The 22,622-nt window shown below is 35.9% G+C and overlaps 1 protein-coding gene and 1 long non-coding RNA gene across 4 annotated transcripts in view; one reads left to right on the top strand and one right to left on the bottom strand.

Annotated features, from left to right (window-relative positions):
* LOC149676684 (uncharacterized) overlaps positions 1-22,622 on the bottom strand; it is a 198,422-nt gene that overhangs the window by 106,360 nt on the left and 69,440 nt on the right. The window lies entirely within an intron of this gene.
* LOC149676685 (uncharacterized) overlaps positions 8,144-22,622 on the top strand; it is a 58,848-nt gene continuing 44,369 nt past the window's right edge. The window contains exon 1 of the mRNA XM_089837749.1: positions 8,144-8,701. Within this exon, the coding sequence (XP_089693875.1) occupies positions 8,644-8,701 (58 nt within the window). The 5' untranslated portion in view covers positions 8,144-8,643. The remainder of the gene's footprint in view (positions 8,702-22,622) is intronic.

Raw genomic sequence — 22,622 nt, 5'->3', positions numbered from 1 at the left:
ATTTTTTATTTTATTTTTTTTTCATCTTATGTCCCATTCCAAGTTAGAAAAAGAAAACTTTTACTTTGGCATAGAGACTCCGAAAGAGATCGAAAAAACCAGGCCAAAGAAATACATATATAAAAAAACACACAAGTTTTTTTCGCCCACTTGGAGAAGATGGTTCCACCTTACATCGAGAAAGTGTGAGAGAGAGAGAGATAAGTTCGCATTTATATATATATATATATACACAGATACATACACTCCGTTAACGGTTGGGCTAACTTGTCTTAAATTAAAATTAATTACTTTAAACGTTACGAGGAGTAATTTGTCCAACGTAATTGCGTGTTCAACACCGGAGTAAGTCGTTAATCAAATTATCTAATATAATTTCTAAATTATTATATCCATGTGTTGAAATATTACAAATTTTTGTTCTTAAATTGTTTTGTGTATCTTAACTCTACAATACATTTATTTATTTGTGTCTAAAATTTAAAAATGATAGTCCGAACTGGCCTATTTTCTGGGGGGCAAGCTAGGCCAACCTCGGGTCTCCCTAAAATAAAAGAGAAGAAAGAAAAAACTCGCTAAAAGAATCGTAGCATCAAAAAATACCCCCAAGTTTCGTAATCGGAAATTAATGGTCGGTAAGAGATTTCGATCCGTTGGATTTCACGGTTTGGCGCGAGTGAGTGTGTGAGAGAGAGAGAGAGCTAGAAGAGGCCACGACCTTTGAACCGAGTTCCTCTTCCATCTTCTCCTCTCTCTCCTCCTCCCCTTACATTTTAAGAAAAATTAGAATCCTTAATCTTTCTTCTTTTTTTATAATCTCTTTAAAAAAAGGGGCATAGCACTTTACCCATCCACACACTCACTAATTAGTCGAAACTAGAATTTTTATTTTATTATTACTTTTTTTTTTAATTCGGGTTTTGGGAAACCTTGACTTTTTTAAATTACTTGGAAATAATTAATAGTACCATAGAGTACGTGGGCAATTAAATCATCTATACTCGGTATAAGCACTATTTTCTTTCTTACGAGAATTAACATAAGGTATTCGTACGCCTCTGCCTTTATTGCGCAACCTTTGAAAAACTAAATAAAAAATCAAAATGGCGAAAGATCATACAGGCAAAAAGAAAAATAAATAAATAAATCCATCGAGGAATCTTTCTTTTAATTTAGTTTTGCAGATCGTATATAGCGAATATTCTACGAAAAGTCAATTCACAACGGAGGCAATCAACTTATTTCGTATTTCCTGCCATCAGCAATGACTGTTATTAAGAGACTGTCTGGAAAATCTGCCGCGTCTTTTAATTGTGACCTTATTTTTCCTCTATATTTCTCTTCCCTCCCCCTCCCACCCCAATCTCCATCAGAGAACGTTTTATTCATTATTCTATGGAGGAAATAAACCTTTCATTGCGATTGCGAAGGAGACGCGGTTAAATAGTAAATGATTGATCCACTAGAAACCAACCGAGTATTTCGATACGATGCGTTGCGTTACGTAAAACGGTAAAAGTCCCTCTACGGTATTAGGTTATTTAAAACCTACGCTATAGGCGCAAATCCATTACCTTCTGATGATGAAGCGAAGCTAGAGTTACTGTTTGGTATACCTACTAGATATTAGACACTGTGTAGCGAGAGTATTCCTTATAGTAAATGTACAAGGTGTTTCTGATATAAGTCTGCATGCATAAATTAAGGGGGATGTTCTTTGGGAAATCAATTTTGAGTCGAAAATGTAACTTCTATCTATGACATTTTGATTGCCCTAAGGGACACTGTTTTCGAGTGTTTTAGGGATGACCCCTTAATTAAATTAAATTAGAAATCATTGTCTAAATAAGTTTCTTATTTAAGTTTAAGGCGTCATCCGTAAAATACTCCATCCAATCATAACTCGAAAACAAAATGTCATAGATAGAAGTTACATTTTCGACTCAAAATTGATTTCCCAAAGAACATCCCCCTTAATTTAAGCCACCAGACTTATCAGAAACACCCTGTATACGAAACCGCATGGAACAAAATACCATTGGGATTCCAAAAAGGGTGGTATAGGAACGAAGTACACGAGTGTGATGGTTCAAGGGGAAATCAATTTTGAGTCGAAAATGTAACTTCTATCGCCATTTTGCCACAAAATGGACACCGTTACGGAGTATTTTATGGGTGACCCCTTAAATTTAATATAAGAAACTGAAAGAAAATGATAAATTAATGAATCTGTAAATCACACCTCAGATTAACTTCTAAACGGTGCGTTAACTTCTAAACGGTGCGGTGTCACTTGTGGCTAAATGTCATAGAAGTCACATTTTCGACTCAAAATCGATCGTCACTGTACTTCGGATCTATACCACCCTTTTTTGAAACATACAATTTATGATACCTTGAAAAAAGAACACCATTGGGAGAGAAACTCCTATGTATTTTAAAATATAAGAAACGTACGGAATAAGAAACATTTCATATTCCCTTTAAATCAACCCAATACCTCAGAATGTAGTAGAAAACCACCTAAAATACGGGTATATAGATAAACTACTAAAGCGTGTATAATCCGAAGGATAAATAGTAGTTTATTCCCAATCATTCAGTCACAGTGCACACGCAAAGTTCCATCACGTACGATAATTAATAGAAGTTGCCTCTCAAACATAAGCATAAATATATATAAACCAACGCCTTCTGGACCAATAGAGACAGACCAACGGGGTTATAGCTATACCCGAATTAATGCGGGACCCGATGTTAATTAGCTTGTTAAGGAGTTATAAACGTTCTCGAGCTTGCATCGTACATCAAGGCGTACGCTCAATGCGCGAGCGGCGGCGGCAATTGCGTTAAACCGAAACGAAGGCAAACATTTATACATATAGAAGTTCAAGCTAGTATGGCTCCATACATACATACAAACACCATCACGACATCAATAATTAAATCTCGCTACGGGAGACAAAGGCTTAGAGTTTTATATTATTTGTTCCAGGAACTATACTACGAAAGACATTTAAATTGCAGTTTGTCTCCCTTGGGAGTAGAGAGCTCTCCCTCTCTTTCCCATAAGAGAGAGAGAGAGAGAGAGAGAGAGAGAGAGAGAGAGAGAGAGAGAGAGAGAGAGAGAGAGAGAGAGAGAGAGAGAGAGAGATTGACTTTTAGATTATAAAATTGCTTCCAAGAAAAATCATTTTCCGATGATGAGGAAACTGTGATTACGTTCATTTAATTTTAGTTCTTCAAAAAGGAAAATAAAAACACCTTTACTTCCTGGTGAATTAAAAAGATTTAAAGATATCTCACTCTAAATCGCGGTTTTACAGACAGTTGATTCCTTTAAAATAGGTGGGGTTAAAGGTTAGAGGTTATAAGTTACTTAACCCTTGGCAAATAACTGGTTTTTCGGATTGTTAGACCATGGATTGATGTATAAATAACTAATTTTACTTTATAATCTACTGAAAGTCCGCCTTAACCTTTAACCCTTAGCATAATTTGATGATACTAGAAACTTTATATGCTAATTTCCGCTAGCCCCTCCCACATATATAAATATCATAGCTGTATAATAACTCCTGCTCAATCACCTCAATTTTCTGGTTTTACACGAAAAAAAGGTTTCGCCTTGAGGCTATCTGCACCTATGCAGGGTTGGCAAAAACCCGGAAAAAACTAGTTTTTGCCGGGACACGTGGAAAAAACCGGTAATAACCGGCAAAAACGGAAAAAACCGGCAAAAACTAAATTCATGGTTACAAAGTGGTATACTAGCGAGTTTTAAGTGCATTTTCGTGATGTTTGTTATTGTTATGTTAGAAAAATAACAATAGTATTTTTAATTTTTAAATTTGAGGTGGTTATTACTCTATTAAATTTTTAGTATTCAAATTTGCCAGGTTTTTCGCGAATATTTAACGAATAATTAGTCGAATACTTCACATAGCAACTGGAAAAAAACTTAAAAAGTGGAAAAAACCGCGGAAAAAATGGTTTTTGCCACCGGTTTTAACCTGGTTTAAACCGCGCGGTAAAAACCGCGGAAAAATTAGTTTTTGCCACCCGGTTTTTACCAGGTAAAAACCGCGGTTTTTTCCACCCCTGGCAAAAACTTGCCAACCCTGCACCTATGGGCATTGGTGTGCAGCAGAAGGCCTTTTCAGACCATACAACTTTTTGATTCAACTACAGATTTGTCAAAAAAGTTGAGTTAGAAAATTTGGTCAGTGATAAATTTTTCATTAATTTGGTGATTCAACTTCTTCAACTTCCGTTCACACGACCTAACTAATTTACTCAACTTAAGTTGACTCATATTTAAGGCCCTTTTCAGACGATACAACATTTAATTCAACTAGATGGGTTAAAAAATTAAGTCAGCAAAATTGGTCAGTGATCAATTTTTCATTAATTTGGTGGTGTGTAACTTCTGTTCACACGACCCAACTATCCTACTCAACTCAAGTTGACTCATCTAAATGAGTCAAAAAGTTTTATCGGATCTGAAAAGGCCTTAAAATGAAATATAAACTATAGAGAAGTTAGGCACGTCTACCATGAAAATAATACCATTTGAGATACGAAAAATAAAAGAAAAAATAAAACTAGGAATTGCATCTTCCGCATCATTGAAAGCGCAAGAATTTGGGGCAATAAAATGTTGACAATCAGTTGATAAGACAGCGTGGACATGTCTAAAATTTCTTCCCTTTTCTCTTCTAAAAACAAAGAAGACACAGCCTGGAACCGAACTCCCCCCTGTTAAATATAAAAACAATTTGAAAAATGTTCAACTAGGTCTAGAAAACGTAATTTTTTTCAATATCTAGCAATTTTATTTTTTATTTTTTTGCTTCTTCTTCTTACGCTCTTTAAGCAATTGCAAAAGGAATGCAATAATGTAGTGTCATTTATGGCAAGGATGGTGTCAAAGAAAACCTCTTATATAAGAAAACTTCCGCAACTGAGGCTGCTGGGGAGTCTTCTTTAAAGGCTTAACCAATACAAATCATAGGCAACCCTTTATACGAGGCGGCCTAAATTCTCGTCTCAATTGGAGACTGCTATAATATTTATACCTAATTGTTACCTAAGAGTAAACTAGAGAGTAACTAAATATAATTCATTGCAATTTTAAGTTGAAATGAACGGCAATCATATTTGGCAATTCGCGTCACGTTTAGCGCGCAACCACAAGTCGGTTGGTTACTTTATTTTTATCTTTCAGTATAGAGAAAGAGGGCCAATTTAGTAAATGAGATACTTGGGCGACATCAAAATAATCTAATATATAAATAATATACATAAGGAGCCCAGTCAATAATTTAAATTTCTTATAGGAAAAATATAATTTTTTTTTTTCCAGGAATTATAGGATTTTATAGGAGAAAAAAAGTGTTTTTATAGAAAATATAGAAATAAAAATGCACATATATAATATACGAAGTCAACAATATAGGATAATATAAGACAGGTTCAAAAATGAAGGATCTTTTAAAAATTATAGGACAGCTGGGCTCCCTGAATTAAAACTCAAGGTATAATAATTAGTGATCAGAGTTTCAGTTAAACCATCTCATCTGATAAACCCAGGCTACCAAATAAGTATACTATATAGCATCGATTGTGGCGCATGCTTTTGGTCCGGCACCTTTCTTGTGTGTTGTATATATACCCGGATTCGCAATGCGTCTATCCAATTTTTTTGTCTATTTTTTTTTTCCGTACGAGTTAACTTTATTTCCTAAGATTCGGACGGTCGGAGTCATTCTCTCCAACGCCAAAAAGGATTCGAAACTAATAAAAAAAATATATATATATTTCTAAGGAGCTACAGGGACATCCCAATAAGATCGTCGATATCTCTTGAAATTGTTCTTATAGATCTGGCTCTTCTTTTTTAGGAGAAAACTTTCGAGTATTCTTTATTTTTTTAAAAAAAAGAAAGATATAGTCAGCTTTTAGGTTATGCTTTGGTTTCGAAGAAAGAAAGAAAGAATGAAAGAAAAATATTTCAAGGAATAAAGTCTAAAAGACATTTTTCTTCAAGTTATTTTTCGCCCAGTTATGGCCGACTCGTTTTTAAGGTTATTTCGAACATGGGAGTGATTTTTCGAGGGTTATTGTGATTTCAGATCATATATTTTTGATAATAAATAAAGAATTTATATTTGGTTCGTTTAAAAAAAAAAGAATTACAAAGAAGTTAACGTAATATTTGCGTAATAGTTTACCATATTTGTTGTATCGATAGACAAGGTGCAATTACTGGACGGAATATCTGTATCATATCAGGGATAGATTTAATTTTAGAAGAAGGAATGGAGAACGGTTAGTATTTACTTCAGTCCGACTCATAGCCCAGTATAGAGCCCCTCCTTCTAACACGTAACGAACAGTTTAAATTATCTTATTGGCTGACTTAAACTACGTTTTGATGACGTTGCTGACAGGGACGGCGAAAAATACATACTCCTTTTTTACTTCTGTCGCTATGACCCGCCTCTTCTTTCATACCCCTCCGTTCCATGGAAGGGGGTCTGGGACTTTGACGCGCGCCCACATTACTCTGTTCTCCATTCCTACTTCAAAAATTATATCTATCCCTGACCATATCGATGTACAAGATGCAATTACTGTACGGAATATCTACTATAACGAGGTACAATGTGTTACGGTATACTCCAACTATCAGGGTGTAAAAATTAATTAAATTCCATACAATGTTACTCATCACCGAAAATACAATGGGCCGGTAAGGGTGGGAGGGACGATCTAAAATTGGCCTAAAAATCAGACCCAGCCCATTTCTGTTTCCTACATCGTAACATACTCGATGACTAAAGGGACCAATTATACCATTAAATAATAATCACGAAATCACCCTGGCGCATAATATATATAAGTACAAAAGAGCTCCTCGCGCCGCCGTGAGACGATACAAAGGGTCTAAGGCACGTACCATACATCATAATTGACCCTAGAATAAGCTATACGACATTAAAATTTTCCCCCAACATGAACACTATAGAGAGGAATGAGATAGATCATCAAGAGAGAGAGAGAGAGAGAGAGAGAGAGAGAGAGAGAGAGAGAGAGAGAGAGAGAGAGAGAGAGGAGAGAGAGAGAGAGAGAGAGAGAGAGAGAGAGAGAGAGAGAGAGAGAGATAAAAATCAATTCCGAACTCATGAAAAAAAAAGAGGAAAAATTGAATCAGAAGTTCAAAAACTATATATTTAAGCAAGAAGCGATATCTAGTTTACTAGGGAGAAGGTATAAATTCGCCACATTTCTAGCTTTATCTCCAGTCCAAACGTAGGTCCGGAGTTAATTCCCGCCGCCTCTAAATTACAACCAGCATCTCATTGGTTCTTGAAAACTCACGTCAGCGCGGTGTCGCGAATGACGAAAATTAATTTGTATTTTCCGACTGAGGAGAGGCGAAATAGCCCGGCCTCCTTTTACCGCCCCCCCCCTTGTATTTTGAAAGGGGGACTGGGACTATGGCGCGCGAATACTTAGGCATCTTATAACTTCTCCCTAATAAACTAGATATCCCTTCTTGATTTAAGTATGAAGTGTATTTTCCTGCTCAATTTTACCCTACAATACATCTAAGGAGTTAACCGCATTAACTTCAAATCCTGAACTTCAGTCACGTTATACGTTAAAACCTCATGCTGGACAACATCACGATACAAAAATCGATATAAAATTTGTCAGTTAATGATTGTTAAAAAACGATATAGGGGAGGTGGTGGAAAAGGTTAGGCCCGGGCAACCAAAAACGGGAAAATGGACTGCTCCCGAGCGAGCGACGAATCCCCGAATCCCATATAGTATAGACCTAGACCCCCATAAAGATACAGTCTAAACAAGAAGAGAGGACGCGAGCGTGACCCCTAACCCTAACTTTCCCGCGCGTCTCCCAAAAACTATATACAACTCAAAACTCATAAAGCCCCCCAAAAATTGTCTAGAGGGCGCACGTGAGCACGTGTCAATTTCGTCCGTCCACAAAAGAGTAAAGACCCGCCTTTTTTCGGGAGAGAAGAGCTCGGGCTAAAGTCCGCGCGAGCACGAGAGAGAGAGAGAGAGAGAGAGAGAGAGAGAGAGAGAGAGAGAGAGAGAGAGAGAGAAGAGACTGGCTCGAGAGAGGCATATTGGAGAAAAGGTATACCGAGTTAACGTCGTCGGCGCAGGATCAGAGCATAGGCAAAACTCGGCAACTATACTCTCTCCTCGGACTATACTCTTGCCACCGGAGTTTCTTCAGAGTTGGGTCTCGCTTTGACGGAATCGGAACAGAGTTTTCGGACCACGGGAGTTCTTAGTTAATAGTCGGACTTATCTCGCGACCATCGCAGTTTCATTCCCCGCCCGGGGGGAAAGAAAAAGTGACCATCGTTCAATTCCTTTTTTGTCGATAAAAGTTTGGGACGATTTATAACGTACTTTCGATTATATACGCTTTTACAGTTAATATTTAAAAAGATATAGAAAGAACCGTTCGATAGTGACGCCTTTTATTTAAATGTATACGCTGTTTGATAAAGTATAAATATCACACACAAAACTGTCGTATATTTGTTGGTGTATTTTGGAAACTGTACTTTTTAAAAATCTAACCAAACATCTCCCGAGATGCCTGCAAATTACGGGCGGGCTATCGGGCTCGCTATATTTCTATACGTTTTTCAAGGTAAATTCAATTCATTTTATTTAATATATTAGTTTAAATAGGTTTTGGATAAAAAGGGTTATTATATAATAGTATTTTCGTTTGAACTCATTATATATATGACCTCAGTGAATGGGATGTTTATTTAACCAAAAAGATATATATATATATATATTGATTTTTATAGAAATGATAGCTTATAGAGGCTGAGTAAATATAATTATTTAGCCATTTAAGGAAGGTTTTGATCAAGATAAGTCGGGGTTTTATTGGTTTAGAGAATAGTTGTATACCTTCAATACAGGGTAATACAGTCGAAGGCTGGTATAGCTGCTATTACGTTATATTAAATAAACGTTACGTTGATAAATTATCATGTATTTGTTCACGTGAGTTCAAAAAATTATCATGTATTTATCCCCGCAAGTCCAAACATTATCATGTATTTGTTGCTGAAAGTCCAAATAATTATCGTATATTTTTGCCTTCAAATACAAAATTTATTATGTTTTTGTTCCCGCGAGTCCAAAAATTATCATGAATTTACCTACAAGTCCAAAAAAATATCATGCATTTGTTCCCACAAGTCCAAAAAATATCATGAATTTTCCCCACAAGTCCGAAAAATATCATGAATTTTCCCCACAAGTCTAAAAAATATCATGAATTTTCCCCACAAGTCCAAAAATATCATGAATTTTCCCCACAAGTCCAAAAAATATCATGAATTTTCCCCACAAGTCCAAAAAATATCATGTATTTGTCCCACAAGTCCAAATAAGATCATGTATTTGTCCCACAAGTCCAAATAAGATCATGTATTTGTCCCACAAGTCCAAATAAGATCATGTATTTGTTCCCACAAGTCCAAAAAATATCGTGTACTTGTCCCCGCCAAGTCCAAAAATTATCATGAATTTTCCCAACAAGTCCAATAAATATCATGAATTTTCCCGAAAAGTCCAAAATATATCATGTATTTGCCCCCGCAAGTCTAAATAACAAACCTAGATTGCGCAAGAGAGAAAAGTCTGAGCTTCTCTACACGCAAATGTACCTCAATTCTAATCTAAACATTACCGAATTAAGCCGAGAGCGGTACGGTACCAAATAAAGGATCCTGAAAATTAGAGGGGAAACTAAGTATATATATATAGTACAGGGTATATTTCGTGTACGTGTCCCGTTATTTTTACGCCAACATTTAAAATAAGTATAGAATACCAGGGCGAGAAAGTTAGCTCGCTGCGGTGTAGAAATAAACCACGAAAATAACCCAATCAGCAACTATACGAGCTTGCATGCCGTCTTTAAATTGCCGCCCAAGTTTGGCCCGGCAACAACAACCGTGTACGCTCTTTTTAATTCCGAAGCGACGTGAGTTTTCGGCAAGAGCTAGATACTAAAGTTCTTCCCGCAACCTTTAGAGGTGAATATATAGACCAAACCATTTAAAACCGCGCGCTACTACACCTTAAAACTTTAACAATACATCTTAAAAGTAATTTAAAGCTGGGAATAAAGTCTGCACGAGCTTTGAATCGAGATCCCGCATATAGACGATTCCAACGAAAAATCTCGCGAACGCATTTTGACCTAAACGCGTTACTTATATCAAAGGCGGGAAAATATCCAAACAATTCCGTAGAATACGTCCATAACATCCTTATCCTTAATTATTCACTCCTGAAGTTGGTCGTACTCGTAAATAGGTAAATAACCAATCATTCAGGGACGAGAGATCAGAGAGCCCTCTTATTTTGTACGCCACCTTTATCGTGTTTAAGTCTACACTGCCAAAAAGAGCACCAGCATACGCTAAACCTAACGAAAGAGTACAATATACAGTGTATAAAAATCGAATATATCTTCCATGAGATATTAAACGTAAATCATTTGTCCACATGTCAGTATGTATAAGATTCTCACGAAAGTGATGCAATATTAATTTTTCTATTAAAACAATTCCAATACAATTTCATTGTTTTCTTTTTTAAAATTGAGGTCTTTCTCGGTAATCAATAATTTGTATACTTATTTATCTGATGCAACACAAAACGAGGAAAATTGTTCAAAAAAGAACAGTTTTAAAATCGGCAAACCATCAGATGCAGAACGATTGACGCGTGAACGGCCATAGATCAAAAAGATGACACGACAAACTAATTATATGAAACGCAAAGCAAAAAAGGAGAAGGGGCCAATTCAAATAAGTCGCTAATTATGGTCAATTAATTTCAGTCGGAAAACAATCATAAAAGACTTTATGAAAATATAAAAACGAAGTTCCCCTTTGGCCCCTTCCATCCCCCAAAAAAGAAATAGAAGAGTGGTCTTAATTAGTGGGCCAACTTAACTTCCTTTTTCCTTACCACTAACCCAAGAGGAAGCTCACTATTTTCCACGACATTCAATATATAACGTCTACCCCCAATCCAATACAGAAATCCTCAAAGTATCCAACCTCTCGCCTTTACATTTATTAGTTTAAAAGCCAAAACCAATTATCTCTGTATTTTAACATCGTAAAAGATACCGACAATTCGCTTTCGCTAGTACGAATTGGCGAATGCATTTTTTAGTTTTTCTCGATTCAGAGCTAGGCAAGGCTAAGGGATGACAAAACTAGAAAACTAAATACAGGGTGGGCGAACGAAAGAGAAGGAGAAAGAGAAGAGAGAGGGGGCAAGGAGGGCGAGTGCCCCATCAAGCTTCAGTTTCTCGAATTATTCCGCATCCCCGCTTTTCGATCTGGCGAACATAAAAATCATGCACGGTTGTTACCGTCCTCGCGCCCAAGGATCACTTCTTTTTAAAGTTCCGTTCGTATTTACCCATTTAATAAAGAGAAAAGGGGGAAGGTTAGAATTTAAGAGAATGGATAAAAATACCTTCCAACGTATTACCATAAACAACGCGTATTGGTAACAACCTAGAGGATAGGGTTCTTCAATCCTTTATCGCTGGATTAAAGTCCCTGCGAAGAAGTCCTCTTTATAAATTCAAAAAAGGATGTAATTTATAATTTAATCCTACCTAAAGATACGGCGTTTTTCCCTTTTAAGAATTCGTTTCATCTTCTGTAGCATCTTAGATTTTGAGAGTAGGGGAAGAGCGAGAGAGTAGGGGGGGGGGAAATAAAACTGAATTTATAAAAACATTTCATGCATATTTTATATACTAAAATAAATTGAAAAAGGTACTAAATAAAAAACTAGATTTTTTTTTCTCAGAGAAAACGAAAGAGATATCTTAATTTGAGGCCATATATTATGTAATAACGTACAATTCAATTAAATGTTAGCCCCTTTTCAAAAGTCTGGTGTCTGACCACCTTCCCCTCTTAAGCCGGACAACAAAGAGGTTAGATATGGCTTCAACAAAGCAACTTCTGGTAGATTTGAAGCTATATCTATCGTCTTTGCCTCTATACACCCAATCAACATTCCATCTTCTTAACCCTATTTCAATCAAACGCTCCTTCACCGCGCCCCCCCCTTTTTTTTAAATGGTCTATTCTCAGCCTATTTAATATTCCTAGCTAAATTAAATCAACTCACGATGATAAAAACAGGCGGGTAAGAGGAAAATTGCCGAGGGACAGATTTCCCCTGTTTTTTAAACTCTTTAAAAAACTTTTGAATAAAAAAGGGATAGTGCAAGCTATTTGGGACCAAGAGAGAGCGAGAGAGGATATATATACACAAAAAAAGAACTACAGCCATGGTAGTGAGTAAAAAAGGGGTTCAACCTCATAAATCCTAGCTCGTTTATAAAACCTTTTTCTCCTCTTTTTTTTTTTCGGATCTTTTTATTTTTTTTTTAACAAAGGCTTGGGTGTTGGGGATTTCATAAAGAATTAGAAGATCTTATCGGCGCCGTCTGTGGCCATCACTTTCATCCCACGCATAAGCTCAAAGCGAAATCCTTCTAGATTTGAAACATTCTCATCACCTCATTTTTTACCCCGGCGACCTAGAATCCTTTCTTTTTATTTTTTCATTATTCTTATTATTAAAAAGGTCTTAAAGATACGATACTAGTAAAGAGAAAGAGTCATTTTAAAAGTATTAAAATACAGGAATTGTTATATCTATTTATCTTTCGGATTATACCAAGAAGTGATATCTAGTTTATTAGGGAGAAGGTATAAGATGCCTAAGTTTCCGCGCGCCATAGTCCCAGTCCCCCTTGCAAAATACAAGGGGGGGACGTAAAGGGAGGCCGGGCTATTTCGCCTCTCCTCAGTCAGAAAATATGACTGTAATTTTCGTCATTCGCGTCGTCGCGCTGACGACCTGACGTGAGTTTTCAAGAACCTATGAGATGCTGGTTATAATTTAGAGGCGGCGGGGATTAACTCCGGACCTATACGTTTGGACCATGGAGATAAAGCTGGAAATGTGGATGAATGAATTTATACCTTCTCCCTAGTAAACTAGATATCACTTCTTCATTATACCTTTTAGATATTTTTAATAAATTCTCAAGACAATTTTAGGGAAGATCCCTTTTTAAGAGCTCATATAGAGAAAGGAATCAATGGTAAAATCGGGACATCGAATAATCCTCACTTTTGTCAACGCCGCGGTGTTATAACCCTTCCGGGTTCGAATCTACGAGCGACCATCCGTGGTTCTCTCGACCGAAAAATACCTCGAAAGAAACGATATAGAAAAACGTCTCCCTTCCTACCATACATCCTTTCGACAAATAAATACCCAATAGGGCCAATTCAATGTTTCGCCATCTTACTATACGGTATCCCGTGTCTAAAAATATACGAATGTCCTTACGGTGTCTTTATACGAGCGTCTAGCTATAAGGGTTGTGTCTGGGGGTATAGGGGCTGTAGTCTTGAAGACAAAAAGGGTCTTAGAATCAGTTTTGTTTTATCCCTTCTTATATATTTTCCCCTGGTTTTTCTATCGTCTGTTAGACTAGCTGTCCGTGAGATGGAAAATAGTTTTAGATATCTATAGATACGTTCGAAACGGATCAGTTCACACTCATCAAGTTGGTTGGCAAAAGGACAGTTTCATGGGCCGAAAAAAATAAATAAATTCAAAAATTGTTTGAAGTTTAAAAATGCATGTCCGTTTTCAAAAACTACCAAATAAATGAAAGAAGGATTGTTGCAGATTTTATTAAATAAAAAAAAGGATTTGACCTTTCCGGGGTTTCCAGGTCAGGGCCGGAAATAAGCACAGGACACTGGACATTGTCCAACAAAATTTTAAAATGTCCCATAATTTTTTTAAAAAAACTAAAGGGGTCACTGGACAGTTTGACCAATAAATTTTCCGAAGTTCTGATAGCTTGACAACGGAGAAGCGTCACTATTTTTGCACACTTCAATCACAATGTCCTATAAATTTTCCAGTCAAACAGGGGGTCACTGGACACATGTCCTATAAGAATTATTTTCTTATTTCCGGCCCTGTTCTAGGTACTATGACATCCCCGCATAAACAAAAACAAAAATAAACTGCCCAATCATATTCTAGCTATCTTTATCAGTTCAGTATCTCAAGTCAATTCTAATTCCTATTTGATAAAATTAAAGAAATTCGTTTCAGTGTAAATCCAATCTTGTAATAAAAATAAAATAAAAAAGAAAGTTCGCTAAAAAGATATAAAAAGTTTTAAAGTACTTCGGTACCAATCCGGATGGCTAGTAAATTTCTTAGGAAACGATTTTGTCGAAAAGAACATTTTCTATTTTTAATTAAGACGATTGGCGCGAATAGGTAAGCTAGCTAGCTAGCTCGGTAGCTGGCTCCGTTTGAAAAAGATTCGGGTCCAACTAGTTCTTCTCGTGGCCCCCACGTGCTCGGCGTAAAGCCTTTTGACTTCTAATTAACGCCAGGCCTTTTTTCGGTAACCCTTACCTTTTATTTCCTAATTCCATCTTGGGTACTTTGAAGAAAACTAGAAAAGTCTAGATGACTGAACCTTAAGTTACCTCTATACAATCCCTCCAATACCATTAATCGGAACAGTTGGTCCGCCACGGTTATTAAAGAAACATCAAAAAAGGCGCCAAAAACTTATTTTTCAAGTTATATCGGTTAATGAGTTAAGTACTAAGGAAGGCGCGTAGACCCACCACTCAGCTAACTAGGCGCGTATTAACTCTAAATAGTTGAACAACGGCTATTGATATATTTGCATTCTTATTACGGAGTCGCGTTCCCTGTCTGGAAAACAAGGGTATTAAGGAGAAAAGATGATCTTTCTACGCCTGTTCCAGATCATATACATACACACACACACTCTCTCTCTCTCTCTCTCGACGGAGAAAGAGAGTCGCAAATCGTTTTGCCGTCGCCTAATTTGAAAACGCTTGAAGGAAAATTCGATTTCACGCCGAATCTAATAGAGCGAGATCTCCCCGGATCCAACAATCCCCCCATTCCCGCATCTTCTTCTTCATCTTATCAGAGCATCCCGGATTTCTTCCTATTCGCAAAAACCCTTTTATTCCTTTCTTTTTTATCTAAATTCTTTTCTCTCCTTTCCAAAATTAACAATCATTGCGGAAGGATTTTTATTCTCCCTATTATTTTGATATAGAAACTAGCAATTTAACGTCAAAATATCCTAGCTCATCAAGAAGCGATATCTATAGTTTATTAGGGAGAAGGTATAGTCCCAGTCCCCCTTTCAAAATACAGGGGGTGGATGTAAAAGGAGACCGGGCTATTTCGCTACACTCTCCTCACTCGGAAAATATGATTGTAATTTTCGTCATTCGCGTCGCCGCGCTGACGTGAGTTTTCAAGAACCAATGAGATGCTGGTTGTAATTTAGAGGCGGCGGGGATTAACTCCGGACCTACTATACGTTTGGATTGGAGATAGAGCTGGAAATGTGGATAAATGAATTTATACCTTCTCCCTAATAAACTACATATCACTTCTTTGTAAAATAAATCGAAAACATATTAAAGGAGGTGTTTAAACGGAGGGGACCTTCTCCTTTCGTTTTTCTCAAAATATAAAAAATAAATTTGTAACATCTGTCGCTGGCTGGATACAAAGGTTTAACAATAAAAAAAAGTGATAGGCCGCTTCGCAGAAAAACCTCAACAATAAAAATAACTACTTTCCAATAACAGGCATGCAGTCTGTCCAACGCGCAGGGTTTGTACATATGCGAACGCAGACCATACACACGGCGTAGCTAAGACAGACGAGTAAGGTTTCCACGAAGAGGTTTGGAGGGAAAATTTATCCGTTGCAGCGTGAAATAAGAGTTTGCGGCATGAAATGTTGTAGGAAACTTGATTTCTTACCCGGTTCCCGGTTTGCTTTCGAACTAAAGTTTCCAAAGCCACATTTTGCTCCCGTATCATTCCATCTTACCCTTATATATATATATATATATATATATATATATATATATATATATATATATATATATATATATATATATATATATATATATATATATACACGTCTTTATTCGATTTAAAGCCTCATTGGTTCACTCATGCGCGATGCCAGTTTTAAAAGGCCTTTACTAAAAGAAAAAAGAACTCGCGAGGTAGAATCTTGGGAATCTATCCATATACCAAAAAGTCACTCGGGTTAGCCAAAGGCTAAAGAAAATATACTCCACGTGACGCGGCCTTCTATACTCGAAAATTCTTTTAAAGAAACTATTCACCCACCGTGTACGCTTTGCTTTTACTAAAAATAAGATATTCAACTTGTCCTCAAGGTTCTTACAAGAATTCAAGTTATAAGATGGAATATGTTAGGAAGGTGATGCGATGATAAGTCTTTGAAAATTTGAATCAAAATTAATTCACCAACGTATATATAACCTACGTCGCGAGTGGACGCAAATACAAATAAGTTAAACTTTCCGAAAGATATGAATATTTGAATATTTTATAACTCAAGTTGTATTTTAATATTCAAGTAGGATATTCTCTCCGATGAAAAAAGGTCGTATCTCGAACTTGAAAATTAATTCCCTTTATAGCGCATAAGTTCATAAGATATGTTCAACATAAGTTTGTCATGGTTACAAACTGGAGGTTGTCATGAAGTGATTGAAGTAGGTCATAGATTCGAGGTAAAGCGACGCTTGGTAAGACGCTGTCAAAGGCTAGTACAGACTAAATAAAAATAGATGGACTGCAAAATTAACCGAGTGTAGTCAATTCTGGCGTGGTTCTCGAACTAGCTCGAGCTGTAAGTCTCTAGCATTACGAAGTTTAGGAAATGTCATACTTAATATCTAATAAACTTATGCTTACTGGAGAGCGAACCAAAAATGCACGCGGTGATTTGCGAAATTTCAACCAATAAAGAATTTTACAACGAGCCAAATTATTAATTACAAAATTCCAAAACAACCTATAGGGTATAATAAATCAATTCTTCAACCTTCACCTCCTCGATCCCCATTCGTTACCAGTATCGTTTTACAGAATCTCAATTCAAAACTTGATTTCAAAACAATATTAATTTGATCTATGACAATTAGTGTTTCAAAACTCAAAAGGGATGCGTATATATAGGAGGAACTGAATAGGAACCCGCCCACTAACGTAAAATTCCCGCGGAAGGGGCCAATGGCCCCACACCTACACACACAGACATAACCCCGAACAGAACCAAAAGGTCCCTACTTCGATTAAACTTCGATCAATATTTGGCTATGGAGTTCGAAACCTTTTATCGGAGAACCGACAACGTTTGGATCGAGTTCGAGGAAGAAAGCTTGCCGGCCAAAGTTCGATTAACGCTATTAGAAAACGGGATTATAAACTGACCCAACATGGACAGTTCATTCAGAAAGACTGAATAGCGTCCAATTGCTGGGGAAGTGACAGCTATTGAAGACTGATGGTATACAGGGTGTTTCTGAAAGGTCTGGGTCGTAAAACATGGGGGATGCTCGTTCTTTGGGAAATAAATTTTGAGTCGAAAATGTAACTTCTATCGCCATTTTGTTCTAAGGCACACTGTTTTCAAGTTAAGATTGCATCCAGAGTATTTTACGGATGACCCCTTAAAATTAATTAAGAAACTGAAAAACAATGATTTCTAATTTAATTAAGGGGTCATCCCTAAAATACTCAAATCATAACCTGAAAGGTCTGATGGATATTCGTTCTTTGGTTAATTTTGAGTCGAAAATGTAACTTCTATCTCCATTTTGTTTGCCCTAAGGGACACTGTTTTCAAGTTAATATTGTCCAGAGTATTTTACGGATGACCCCTAAAAATTAATTAAGAAACTGATTTAGACAATGATTTCTAATTTAATTAAGGAGGTCATCCCTAAAAACACGCTTAAAATCATACCTCGAAAACGATTTCCCATAAGGAAAAATGTCACAGAAGTTTCATTTTCGACTCGAAAACGACTAAAGAAAACACCCTGTATATTTGCTTGCTTCTCCATCAATTACTCCTTATAACCTGAACCTCTCTCATCCCAAATCCTTGATCCTTTAAAGGGCGTAAAGTATACCAAATAGATACCACTAGATATACCTCTCACAAAATAAACGAAAATATCTCCACCCAACATAGACGACCATATAGTAACCAATTAATAAATCTATAACGCCCTAACTTTAATTGCATTCGTCTTAACAGACTGGACAAATTGTTTATCTGAAAATCGTATGGGGGAACCACGAGGACCGTTATTATAAATTAGGGTGGAATTAGACCGCGCTTTCGACAGTCTTCCCCTCAGCATAATCTTGATTAATTTCAAAGTATAGACCTCTTAAGGGAGCCATCCATATATTTGGTTAAGCTAATGTATCCCGATTTCTTCATTTGAATTATTTTCCTGGGTCAAATCCAGGGATCCGGGAATATTTACCGGGTTTATTGATTTTAGATTTATATAAGTTTGTTTTTCAAATAAATTTCTCTCCAGAGAGAGAGAGAGCGAGGTTTTTTCCTCTTTTTACAGAGAAATCAGGATGTGATGAAGAGATTCAATTAGAAATTTATAACGTTATAGAAAAGCAATAGGAATACATTTTGTTTGTGTACACATAACCGCGGGGTTTTTGAAAAATTACGTTTGCATTAGGCGCGGTATTTTTCATTTTTCATTTACGATTCCGTAAATTTGAATTTAAATTTAAAATCTGGAAAATTATTTCGTGTTTCAAATTTCTAATCATCTAGAAAATAAACCTTTAAAAATAACGCAAAGCTTATGAACATCAATACAGGGTGTTTCTGATAAGGGTTGATATTTTTTAGTGATTTTGAGTTGAAAATTAACTTCTATGACTCATTTTTGCCGTCCGGGCCACTGCTTTCAAGTTAAGATTTTAGTGTTTTAGGGATGACCCCTTAATTAAATTAGAAATAATTGTCTTTCAGTTTCTTAATTAATTAAATTTAAAGGGTTATCAGTAAAATACTCTGGACAATCTTAACTTGAAAACAGTGTCCCTTAGGGCAAACAAAATGGAGATAAAAGTTATATTCTCGACTCAAAATCGTCCAAAGAACACCCCCCTTAATTTATGGCAGACTTATCAGAAACACCCTGTACATATTTTTAATTAAAATTATATTGAGATTTTAATCAAAATAATCGGGGAAATATTTCAAAATTAACTCTAAGTTAAACAATGCTTAATTACTACGCATTTTAATTAGTAAAGTAATCATATGGATATCAAAACCAATCATTTAAATTTCAAAATTGTATATTAGTATTAATAAAAATAATATACGATATAAAATGACGTCGCAAATATCGGAATAAATTCCGGGGAGGGGGGGGGAAGGAGGAATTGGAATTCCTTTAAAATTGGAAAACGAAATTCGAAATAAGAACGAAATGAAACGGGTAGATTCCCCCCCCCCCCAAATGTCAATACAAAAGATTAATAAAATTTTGTTACGGTATCATTTGTTATTAAACGATGTTGGAAGTGCATCACGAATTGGTTATATATGTATTCTTTTGGTTTAAAATTGATTTTTATCGAATGGGAAGGTAAAGCTATATAAATAGATACAATATGAAATTCGAATTTTCAAGATTATAGTAATTTGTTATCCTTTTTTCTCTTTTGGAAAGAGGACGTTGTTATATAAATAGAAATAGAAAATCATTTCTTTTTCTTATATAATATAAAGTCAGTTATTTTCCTTCAATGTATATTTTTAGATTGACTCGAGTAAAATTTAAAGAAAAAAGAGATGGGAAAAGCCAGCATTTAGGGTTGGAAACCCTAATGTATTTTCTACGAGCGCCTGTAGAACTGTTTATCACGCGCTACACCGGTGTCGGCGGCAAAGCTAACTTACAGGGAACGATTCAAGCTAAATTAAAAATATGAAAGTTAGGAGAAGTCAACATTTAGGCTTAGAAAATCTAATGTATTTCCTACGAATGAATGAATGAATGAATGTTTTAGTGACCCAAAAAATAATAATCCCTTTTGAATCAGGGAGGAACCCGCAAGGGGTTCACAGGTCAAAAATAAAAACAAATTTTTACAAGCAAAAATACCGACAATAATAATAATACAAATATCAAATTAATAATACAAATATCAAAATAGGCTAACCACAGCGCCTGTAAAACTGTTTATCACGCGCTACACCGGTGTTGGCGGCAGAGCTAACTTACAGGGCACGTGAATTAAAAACTGCGAGAATAACAAACCGAATTAAATATAACTATCATATTTGAACTGAACTAAACAAATAAATATAAATGGTTGCACATTAAAACAGACATAACGTAGATACGTCTATTCCCCTGACCTTTCTGGCCCAATCTTAATTAAAAATTCAATAACCTTTCCATTGCAACCAAGTTAAAACTTTTATCCACCTTTAAAACAACCCCTCCGTTATAATAACCAAGTATACGAAATCCCATGATTCGACGAATCGATTTTGCGCATTAATTTTTTAGTCTACTCCACCAAAGCTTAACTCTAGGGGTCACATCCATAGCTTAACGTAGAGTGGGAGAAGGGGGGGGGTCATAGTTTAGGGTGAGAGGAGGGGAGGCTGGATCCCATCTGATGGTTTCTACGCTCGCTATACCATACGGAGAAGAAATATTCGCATCTGCTGCTCAATAATTCAAAGCGACATTCGTGGCGGGCCAAGGCCTAACGTCTTCCAAAAAAAAAGTAGAGGAATAAAAAAAAGGGAATATAGCCGTGGATTTATTATACACTTTCGCTTGTATAATACGAGAAGCACCACCAGCAAAAATCTAATTTCTTATCCTACCACACCGCCCGTTATAGTTTCGGTGGAGAATGAATTTGAAGCTATAGGGTATAGTGTTCTAAAGAAGAAAAAAAGTTTTTTTAAAAGCGTACATTTTTCCTCTATATATATATATGTGTATTTTGAAATATCGTGTTAAGCAAAATTTTATTATCTTCTCAGATCGCTATTCATTTTTGGTTGCGTTCAATTTTTTTTCTTCTTTCTTTTGGTAGAGGGGTACAAGAGAATGGATGGAATACCGAAATATAAATTTGGTTATTTTTCAATGGATTATTTTTGATTTTATATGCTGTATATATTTTTACACCCATTTCATAACGTTAGCTTTATAAATACAGGGTGTTACAAAAATGGTAATTATAGGATCGAAGTAAAATGGGATATGGTTCAATGGGAAATCAATTTTGAGTCGAAAATTCAAAATGTAACTTCTAAGATTATATTTTAAAACAAGGGACACCCATTACAAGTCACGATTGGAGTGTTTTAGGGATAATCCCTTGAATTTAACTAAGAATGCATATTTAACTAAGGGTAATCCACAAAGCACTCTACACTTAATTTGTATTAAAAATTTTATAGAAATTACATTTTATTTCCCATAGAACCATACATGCATCCCATTGTATTTCGGTTCTTTACATTTATAGAACACCCTGTATCTCTCCATTACAATTTACAAAGCGTTAAAGATACAGGGGTAAAATAAAGTATAAAGCCAATGAAAAATGCATAGAGAGTCCCTACAGAGTGTTTATTGAAATTAAACCAATACGTAACGAAGGTAGGAAAGGGGTATATTACACCTATTTCTACCCGAATTCGTACTCAACCGTATATTGGTTTAAACAGAAAAATAATTTAAAGCCAAACGGGTACAGGGAGTATAAATAATGGATCCGCGAAGCATTTCAAGCTATACAACCACGCTTTATTTTGTAAAAAGAAAAAAAAAATGTTTCTTATTGTTTCCTAGTATATCTTTTCTCTTTCGGGTTAAAACTGTTATTTTCACTTTAAGCTTAAAGCACGTCTAAAGCTCGAAACTATTAATCGTAAGTTAGCTTTAAACTGGGTAACTTCCGCCTTTATCTCCATTAAAATCTTATCTTGAAAAATATCATAGGCGGGGTCCCGTATATATTATTGGAGCAACGTTCCTAAAAGTTAACCCCGGCCGCGTACCTTGGCCCTCGGGCCCCTCTTTTGATCTGTTATATTTTAATTATGGCGATCACGTCGGTTTTTAATTAGTAGATGCGTATACCACGCGTAATCCATAGTTTGGTGGCATAGTGGTGCTGGTATAAGTACGCATGCTCAGTATCGTTTAATTTTTTGGTCTGCCCGATTATTTTTAATGGCGCTATAAAATTTAATCTGGTAGATGGGTGGGCTTAAGACTGAAGAGCCTATTTCTCTTTTTTTTATAAATACAATTTAGATAGTGACAAAAATTAGGGCTAATTTCGAAAAACTAAGTAGTTACAATATAGGAAGATACAGTTTGGTATATTAGATATTAGACAAAATAAATGGCGATTACCTTAGTACAATCCTACGTCATATCGCCTATTTTTAAGCACAGTTTATATTGAATTATATTTAGAGGTCTCCGAATAAAATTGATACCCCAGGGATAGATTTAATTTTAGAAGTAGGAATGGAGATCGGTTAGTATTTAGTTC

The sequence above is a fragment of the Phalangium opilio genome, unplaced genomic scaffold (assembly GCF_054372755.1).
Source record: "Phalangium opilio isolate 3A_F unplaced genomic scaffold, DU_Popi_V2 ptg000045l_1, whole genome shotgun sequence".
Taxonomy (NCBI): Eukaryota; Metazoa; Arthropoda; class Arachnida; order Opiliones; family Phalangiidae; genus Phalangium; species Phalangium opilio.
Note: the sequence above shows the minus strand (reverse complement) of the source record. Positions and strands in the feature narration are given on the sequence as shown.